General features: G+C 30.8%; 1 protein-coding gene across 1 annotated transcript in view; it reads left to right on the top strand.

Annotated features, from left to right (window-relative positions):
• The first annotated feature begins 3,082 nt into the window (after positions 1-3,082).
• Positions 3,083-10,721, top strand: part of LOC148626417 (retinal guanylyl cyclase 2-like) — a 48,827-nt gene continuing 41,188 nt past the window's right edge. Inside the window, exon 1 of the mRNA XM_088570393.1 lies at positions 3,083-3,821. Within this exon, the coding sequence (XP_088426519.1) occupies positions 3,179-3,821 (643 nt within the window). The 5' untranslated portion in view covers positions 3,083-3,178. The remainder of the gene's footprint in view (positions 3,822-10,721) is intronic.

Raw genomic sequence — 10,721 nt, 5'->3', positions numbered from 1 at the left:
CAAAAGAATGTAATCCAGGGACAAAGACAAGACACTGAAAACAGACATACATAGCAAAGAACATAAAGCAACTAAAATCATACATACAAAGTAACAAATGCAAATGAGCAACTCGGACTCCACTAAAAACTGGAAGCATGGACCAGGTGCACCGGTAGGGTAAGCGTCCTCTACTTTTCTAGAAACACCTGCCAAGTTACTCATAAAAAGTCAAGCCCGGGGTAGACAAACGAGGAAAGGAAAACAATGAGTTGAATGAATCAGTTTTCATGGTACAGATGGATACAACATAACGATCCACGAGTTCATGATGAAATCAGGATTTAAGATAAATACGTGTTAGTCTATGTACCAAAATATAAGGCAGTGAAGGAAACATGATCGAAAATAACCCCTAACCTTTAAAATGCAACCTGACTATTTCTAACATGAAAAAATTATCTAACAAAGACAATATTTTTTTATTGCATATAGTTAAAATAGGTATTATTCCATTGACATGTATTAATGACGTATTTTTTCAAGGGCAGACAGATCTGTCAAAATCCTTTGTTTTACAAATTTCCAAATATATCAAGGATGTAACAATGATCATATCAATTAGAAAAAAGATAGTATATTGTCAGATCAATAAGTATTCGATGTGCATATTATTGTTTTGTTTCAATTTAGCTTTACTCTTGCTGCGACTTGCACTTACCATGTAAGTTCAGTTATTGCAATCACTATTTATCACGTTATCGTACTGAAGTCTATTTCAAAATTTGATTCGTAAGGTTCTATTCAGATAAAGATAAGCTCTCTGTAAAAATGGTCATTTCATTTTAAAAATCAATACTACAATTTTTTGCATCATGAATTGAATGCTATATTTCCACTACAGCAGCATGGAATTATATTTTACGATAACGTTGGTTGTTGTTTGTAAATACTATATTTTCATACATATACAATAATATCACTTTAATAGTACAAAAAAAAAACGATTCACAAGTGATAATTATGCAAAACTATGCGTATATTTTTGAAATTGTCGGCAAAATAATGATACTCTTTTGTTCTTTTGTTTTGTTTTGTTTTTTGTTTTGTTTTTTGTTTTTGTTTTTGTTTTTGTTTTTTTGGAATAACTCATAGTAGTCAAGAATCTTTATGACCATTTTGTATTATATCTTTAAAATATGCTAATAATGTTTCATTTATAAACATTTGATAATATACGTACAGGGTTTTGATTTTTTAAACTATACGGTATAACATCCTAAGACTTTGTAATAACCTGATACTACAAGACGATAAAACGATGAAACTGAATTGTTTTACATCAGGTTCACCATGGTTTGAATAAAGGTGTGTTTTATAATTTACATATATTATATATACATCAAAAGACATTTACAAACACGTCCGAATTATGTTTTCAATTCTCAGACAGATCGAATGTTTGAGTAAAATCATGACATATAATAATCAGAGTTGTAAAAAGCACCATACATCATCTTAAATATCATTTTAATTTAAAATACTTTGGTGAAAATTTAAAAAATCTCTGGGAAAAAAATTTCTCCAAAAAATGTCATAATAAGAAGAAAATTCGTCACAGAAAGCATAACCTAAAACAATCAGTCAAGGCCGGGTTCTCACTTCTAAATTTCTCAATTCATGTCAGCCTTATGCTTTCAAATATTGATTGTAAAAAAAGCAAGTTTGCAGATGAAGGGTAATCAAATGATATATCGACAGTGAATCGCACCTATTTGAAATGCTTTTGTGTTTTGTTTCAGTATAGAGTTTGTCACATATTAGTAGTATCATATTTCACTGTGAAATATAAATGCGAAGCCATAATATTTATGATTCTAGAAAGTGATGTCAAATCAATTTAAGTTTAATTAGAACCTACAGACATAGCTCATAAATTTATAAAGTGCATTGTATATTCTTGAAAGAGAAACATCTCTAACGCGAGTCTTATTTCGACCCACTACTGTCATTTATTGACTAGGCCTTTTACATTACCACAGGAATCAGAATAGAGAATCATTTCCAATGACTTGTTATCAGAGCGGTATCAATGCTAATTTCCTAATGCTACAGATTGAATTTAAACTCAGCAAAGGGTATGAAACAATATAGAAAATTGTACAAATTGATTTTTCCAAATTAATTGGCATGAAAAAGCCGATTTTCTCAACTGATCCGAATTATGCATAGCACTCTTAATTAACTGGGATCATTTGAAGGGAAATGTAAAAGCGCTATTGGTGAGAAATCTATAGCAATTTCCATATAGGCTTTTGCTTCTTTTTGCATCAAGTTAGTTATTTTCCACTTTATCAAATTGTGCTTTCACCAAAAAAAAGACTTTTATGTCTTAAAAGCGAATGATGTGGAATCCATTTGCATTTTGAATTTAGAAGGAGTAAAAATTAATTAACAGAGCGACAAAAACAAGAAACTGGTCCAAGAAATATGCCTATGATGTATTGTCACAAGAGAGAAGATTCTAAGTGGAGATGATAAGAATATTTTACCGGCTCGTTGGTTATTCATGAATTCCTGCGATATGAAGACCGACATTGATTTGTGAAGATAAAAAGTGCAATGGAAATTCATTGTTGATGCTCGTTATTGGGTAACTAATAATCACAGCATTAACCTGGAATCTTGGGACAATGATTATATCTTTATCATTCAAACGTTTGAAGTGAGATAAATGTTCGTCTGCTAAAGAAGAGGACATAAATTTTGTTAGTAGGATTACAAAAAGTGTTTAAAGTTTTGGATGTCAAATTAGTTTGAAAATGCCAGAAGACAATACTTTTCGTTGTAATCGGATATTTATTACTGAAAAGGAATATTATACCAGATAACGTCTTAAATTTTAATAATGATTAATGATAAACATATACTAGTGAGCTGCATCATGCAAGTTGAACGGCTACTGGCAAATATCGTAGCTATTGTGTATAAAGATGGTTTAAAGAAAATAATATGCACAACTTCACAACATGCATTTAAAGAGGAGAAAATAAATGTATGGAATTTATGATGAAATTTCAATGACAAAACGTTTTAAATATGTATGATGTCATTAAGAAAAAACAACGAAATTATTTTTAAATTTCATGAAAAAAGTTTATAAGAATTTTTATGAAATGTGATTCGGTATAATGCTAGAATGAAATGTATTTGCAGCGCTTTGTTCAAGGGTTTCCGCGCCTTCTACTTGCTTGCAATAGGTTTGATCTTGGTTGCAAGAAATAATTGTCAAAATATAAACTTTACATTTCTTTACATTAAAAATCAGAGGATACATACGGAGGCCGAACTTCATAGCTTTCTAAATGAAGGACTTTCAGGCTACAATATGACACATTCGGTTAAAGCTTATAATTTTTCTACAACGTTCAATGGATTAGAACATTTAAATTCTATATTTGCGGATTCATTGACAGATGTCGTTATTGCATCAACGCCATACGAGTTTGTAAACATTCTTGGAGACTTTGCAAACCAGTATGATAAACTTTTAATTGTCAATAACAACAATTTCCCTACTTTTGACGAGTCACGAATCATCTTTATGCGTACTGGACACACGCTTATATCAAGTGCAGTCACGGAATTTTTGTCATGGTTTCGTTGGTCAAAGATTGCAGTCATACTTTCGGAAAAGATTTACTGGGAACATATGGTCGTGTCAATGGAGAATGACTTGATGAAGAATGGTTTTAAAATAACGCACTCGAGAACGATCTCTAAATTGTCGGTAAACCAAACATACAGACATGTGTTTGAAGACATTACATCCGATGAAAAAGGTAGGAGTAGTGTTGTATGAATTAATTGACAGACCTTATCTTGGGTATAATCCTTGATAAAAAAAAAACATTTTGTATGCTGTCAGGTTTGATTTCTTTATCGCAGTCGGGTTGGTTTTGATAATACCGAGTACCAAATACCTTTTTTCTGTGTTGGTGTGAATGGTACGGACGGGTTCGTCTTACAATACTTTAGTTTTGTTTGTATGTTGTATTTTGTATTTGTTTTTGTTTTTATTTTTGTTTTTATTTTGTTTTTTGTTAGTTTTTGTTAGTCTTTGATTGTTTTGTTTGATTTATTTTTATCAGAAGTCTCGTCGATGTTCTTTGTATCGACATTGCATCTTCAATTTTGCTACCATTCTCCTCCTATTGGCAAAATTTGTTTCGAATACAATTCTAGTTTTTCCTAATCACATATTAACATTAAAAACATAAAAGAAGACAGTACTTTATCCCATAGAATTATTCTATATCACATTGTCCAAAAATAAAACCAGTGCAACAATTTGACAAAAAATGTGCCGGTTTGTCCACGCGCAGGAATCTGTATTTTAAGTAGATAAAAAGTCAATAAATAAGTTGAAAAATAAAGAATTTTGGTGGGTTGTTTTATGTTGTTGATATATCTATATTCATTAACTTTTTATCGATTTAAGATATGTATACAACGTAAAAAAAATTCATAGTGATAGTAAGTTGGTGATTTTTGTGATTATTTGTACAAGTGCACATTACTAGAAAATCATATAAAGTTTGGCGACTTTCCTTATTCATTTCTATTCAGACAATCACGTGTTATAAACAGAAAACATTACATTACAGGACATTAAAAATACATACATACAAAAGTATAAACATAGAAGAATTCAAGCCATGCATATTTGATAGTCTTGGAGAAACCAAAAAGCTTATTTGTCCAGCATTATGCAAATTGTATTGTGGACTATTTACAGAAATATTCAGTACCACAAAAATAAAAAATCCACTAAAAGGAGGAGACTTCATTCCATGTATACCACATAGTAAAACTTCTCGATCCATCATTTGTCTTCTTCTTCGTTGCTTTTGGTTGTAAATTATTCTTTATATACAAATATGAAATTACCAGTTATATAAATATTACATCCTTTGATTAGAGATTACTCCTTTAAATACGTGTAAACTATGTCAAATTGAAAATACTTATTTAAGGGAATAAAAAAACTATTACAAAAATCGCTTGTTGTAAAGACATACTAATACAGACATTTATCATAATTTTATTTATACATTCATACAATAAAAAATAAAATATAATTTCTAAATTTCAGATTTCAAACAATGAATACTTGAATTTTAGTTATTTGACGCTATACCCTAGTATTATCTTAGTGTTTACCGTATACCACTATATTTGTTTGCCTTAAACAGTGATCTGACTCTATAATGTTTCTGAAGGGAAAGGTTATCGAACTACTTCTCAAGAGAAGAAAACACCAAATGCTAAATTGAAATGTCAAAAATGACGAATTCCTATTGTGGTTAATGCATCTTGATATTGGTAACTTGGGATACACATCTGTTGTATGCAGAGGCGGATCAATGATATTAGGTTAGAGGATACATGAAAAAGAAAGAATCACTGAGTGCAACGCTAAAGTTTTCAAGATTATGAAATTTGAAAAAAAGGCTTACATGCGAAAGATGTTTTAATCTGTAATCAAGTTAAGGTATCAAAATGAGATTTTTCGCAACTCCAATTGCAACCAATCAAATAACTTTGAGGAAAAATTCCGGATTTAAGGAAATTTTATAAAAACCCGCACGAGTTACATTTACAATATGACTCTCTTTAACAAAGTTAATATCTGAAACATTTCATTTTTAAATTGTGTTTAGCCAATGAAAGTCAATAGATTATTAGGAGAAATAAATGCTAGCGATATTAACGAAGGTAATTACACTGTAAATACACTCAAACAGAAAAAAACATACATCCATTGTTTTTAATGACAAAGAACTTTAGTCAGTAATCAATAGCATTTTGCGTAAAATAACTTTAATGTTCTTTTATTTCAATTCACTATCGTTCAGTATCAAAATTTCATTTACCAAACATAAATCAAAAATTTAATGAATAGGAAGTTTTGAATAAACTATGGAGGTAGTTCGACAGTAAATAGGCATTTACTTTAGGAAAGACAAGATAGGACAATAATTGCTATTATTCTATCATTAAATGTGGATTTAGTTCAGCAAAATTACAAACTTACCGATTTGTGTTTTTGTTTTGTTTATTTAATTTTTTTTTACATGCCAAGTAAAACCTTATTATTTTTTTTGGTTTCCTGACCTTTTGATATATGTACGTTACAAGAAAATAATATCTTATTATCTGTCCGTAAGAAGTACCCTGAACCACCCTCCGTAATTTGGAATTATAACTTTAAAGTTCTAATGGATGCCGTGGCAAAATTCCTTCGGCACCTACGTATGGAGTTTTCATATCACAACTCATACATTATGCCGGGGATTGTCGTAACTTTTTGTATCGCACTAGATTTCTTACAATTAGGCTTCTGGAACACGGTTATGTTGCTGCAAGATTGAAGTCATCACTACAGAAGTTTTATGATCGTCAGCATGCACTCGCAGATCGTTACGGTGTATCTGCACCATGATAACTGAATCTTTTAACTTGTCATAGTTTTCCTTATCTCTTTTATCCACCATGGACTTGACTTTTTTATGAGCAACTCGGTGGTTGTTTCTAGAAAAGCCGTGTCGCTTATCCTAACGGGGCACGTGGTCCATGCTCCCAGTTTTTTTTTATTTTTTTTAGTGGAGTCCGAGTTCCTCATTTACTTTTGTTACTTTGTATGCATTATTTTGGTTATTTCATGCACTTTATGGTGTGTGTCTGTTTTGCATGTCTGGTCTTTAGCTTTAGGATTACATTCTTTTGATTTCCGCTAGATTCCTGGTTTCCTTGATTACTATTAGTTACAAATTACATTTCTACGTTTTCCATTCTTAAATATAGAAGAATAGTGATTAAATACAACTATTTTGATGTAACTCGATATTTTGAGTGGGATTTTTATAACTTTTCCTAAAATAGTTCTCATTGTTATACAGTTGAACCTGATGAATCTAAAGAATATAAGAAAATAGTACGGAGTAGGACAGATACATTTAATATACAGAAGTATTGTATATCAAAACTTAAAGACCAACAAAAGAGTTAAGTTGTATACATGTAGTATCTTCTAAAAACCGTTAAACAATATATGCAATAGCCATCTGTTTTTGTGGCATGATATCAATGAAAAAGACAACGATCGTTGTTGTAATAGTACCATAAAAGTGTTATACCTGGATACGATAGTATATACTTACGGTTAAGGAGGTAGACCTATGGTAAGGGATATAGTGATATGTTTGTATCATATTAAATATCACCAAAGCCTCTCAAGCTTTCGTTTGAAACAGAATAAAATCAATCTAAGTTAATTAGATACTTACATAATATTGATGTAAAATGCCAAATACAAACGTTCCAATGATTTTAGGAGTTGTGTCCCTTACCCTAGGTCTACCTCCTTAAGTATAAATTCTCACATTCATTCATTAAAGGTCACGTATAAATTCTCACATACATTTATTAACTAATTTGAATCCGTAGTAAATAAAGAAAACGTAAATTAGGGTATCCACTTGTCGCACCAAACACAATATGTTGTTCAGATAAAATTCGGCTGCCGTCGGGTGACATTGCCGAAATTTCACTGTAAATATGATTTGCAGTGAAATAATTCTTTTTCTTTGAGTGAACACAGAGAGTTTGATTTAAGTACCATCTGTGTAAGAATCAGGCTATGGGTGACACATTATTGACATATTTATCAATTTGGTCTTTTTTGCCTCAGATATATTCAATGCATCTAGAAAACAAGTTAACATCTATTTAAATTTATCCTGAAGCATCTGTGACGCAGATACTTTTTGACTGATTTCCTATGTTACTGTTTGGTGCAAAAGATAAACAAAGAATTTTGTGAATATTTTATTTCATTCTAAAGGTCAATTTAAAAAAAAACTCTTGTTTACAAGGTATAAAAGTATGCATTTTTAGACCTTTTAAAACACTTTAAAATGTCTTCCTTTTCAGCTATTCTTTAACAAAAAACTTTCCGCTCTTTACAGCCTCTGGTTAGGTACCATGCACGTGTTTTTCCTGCTTTAGACATATATACCTATATATCATGCTATATAGCCATCCCAGTGCTTTTAAGCTATTTAGAAAATATTTAAGATATATTTTTGTACTTGAAATATCATGATTAGTGTTCATTGTTGTTAACATAATGGGTTCAATCGATACGCTCAAATGAACCTTCGTGTTTAATACAGTAGTGTAACCGACCCATTTTCATCTTCGGTTATCTCCATATATTAATGCCACCCTTATATCCCAGGCCTTGCCAACAAATTATGAACACTATTTTATTTATTTTTTTTAATTACATTTACTCATATAATCGATTTATAAATACGTTTTTAGTTTTGTATGTGCATAATATGGATTTCATTTTTCAAGCTAAGCCCGCATACAGGAAATATGTGTGAATATTTCATAATTTCAAGCAACATGTCATTTTGCTTTTAAAATGGCTTCACAAAAATGTGTACCATTTGCCTTTTTTAAAGTTGAGAGCTTTTAAAGCATCTATGGATACATGGCTTGTATGCATACTAACATCTAAATCAAAAGTAATTCACTTATGATCGATTTTGTAAACAAAATCTAGACTTCACATTTCAATTCAGTTTTATACTTAATAGAAACCTGTAATACTAAATTCTGAGTGGTAAACATTTCAATGCATACAAAGGCTATTTATGAATCTATAACTGTCCAGCATGAACAGACAAGTCTTGACTGTAGTAATGAATGTCAGACGCACAAATACCTATCACTAAGACGATATCTTCCTAAAAAAGACAGCACAAGTCTTAATCATATAAACCTAGCAACATTACTGTATTATTTTGTCAGGTTTTGAGAGTAGTGCTATTAAGTGGATGAGAAACTCATTATCTGAACAACCATTTGATCATTTGAGATATGAATGATTTCTGTTTTGATTAGTTTCGCTTTGTTTTATTCGGAAACCTTCTTGCTTAGTTTACGTTTATTCGAGACGATGGTTGAAACTTAAATTTCTAATATTTATCACAGAGGCCTTTTACGTCTTCTATTTAAATTTAGTATGACGACAGGGAGTACTTCGTGTAACATCATTAACAATAATACGTCTCGTAGGACTTGTACAACAATATATCAGCAAAACATTACCGAAGCGACAAAAGTAGGAGGATTCAAAGACATTACAATCCAAATACATGGTCTAAACGTTAAAACTGAAATTATAGTATCTACATGTAGATTTATGTATTTACATGTACATGACGACTAAGAATACTTCATCTAACCTCACTTTTAGGTCTCATGAGTCAAGTTAAAACTACATATCGGTAAAACAAAATACCGAAACGTCAAAGGTAGAAGACAAATAATAAATATTTAAGTCCAAATACCTGTCATAAACGTAACAACCGTATACAGGTATCTACAGAGAATGCAAAGAATACAATAAGGGTTTATTTCCAATAACGTAGCTACCCTTGCACACATTGAAAACCTGTTTTCTGTTGAAATACATACCTGGATATGAAGGAAATAACACCATTATCAGTCAGTTTGAAATATAATTGATTTTGTAAAATGTATGATTAATCTCATTATAAGAAAGTAGTTTTATTGGGAGGTTAAGCAAAGATGTCAATTAATTGTTTTTTAAACAGTGTATATTATGAGTAAAAATAGGCAATGCAGATCACTCATAAATAACCCTGTTCGAGTTAACTATTTTCGCTTTAATGTCACAACCAAAGTGTGTATAAATCTCCGAATTCGATTTCTGGTATTGAAACTTTTGTCATCAATAACTTAAAATGTGCCCATAAAACAGAACAATGACCGGTAAGTATCTAAAACGCGACAATAATGATTCTCGTAGGAGTCTGTTTAATGTTACTATGAGCCCCACAAAATGAATCTAGTCACCACTCTCGTTAAGGGATCAAGACAAGGATTTACACCCATATTTAACAAAGGATTAAATATTAAAATAATGTTTATTCACATTATTAGTTTGTTAATTTTATTATTATTTTTATATTGATACTGGTCATTTTATCCGTAAAAAGTACGAATCCCATTCCTTCTTTGGTAAATTGTTTAATTCGAATTTATCCATTAAAGTTTCATTATTTTTAAATAAAAAAATACAAATTTTGTGCAAGTCAACTCGATCAGAAGTAAATAGTCTCTATCATAATAATCCATTTTCATAGGTTTGCTACATTGAGTATGTAGAACATCTCTGTTTCATGTGTTCACGTTGTGTTTTGACGTATTTGAATCATCCCATTGCAACTCTTCTATAGGGTTTTGCTAATATCATAACAAAAAGATAAATTCATTGTATGGATATGGACTCTATTAACCAAACACTCATTTTTGGACTTTAAAATCGGTTCGGTTAAGATACGAGTTCGCCTATCCAGATTTAAATTACAATTAAGGATGTAGACCTAGGGTTAGGGACACAAGTCTTACAGATGACTGGAAGGATTTTTGTTCAGCATTTCACATCAATTTCACGTAAGCATCAAAGTAACTTGGACTGATTTTATACTGTTTCAAAGGAAAGCTTGATAGGCTTTTGTGAAAGTGAATATAATACAAACATTTCAATGATTTCAAGAGATATGTCCGTTACCATAGGTCTACCTCCTTAAGCTGAAATAAAGAAATGTATTAAAGTGTCTGGCTAAGACAGGTTTTCTTAT

The sequence above is a fragment of the Perna viridis genome, chromosome 2 (genome assembly GCF_037379345.1).
Source record: "Perna viridis isolate PV_CMFRI_1.1 ecotype Kerala chromosome 2, ASM3737934v1, whole genome shotgun sequence".
NCBI classification, from domain to species: Eukaryota; Metazoa; Mollusca; class Bivalvia; order Mytilida; family Mytilidae; genus Perna; species Perna viridis.
This window is presented reverse-complemented; position numbering and strand designations above follow the sequence as displayed.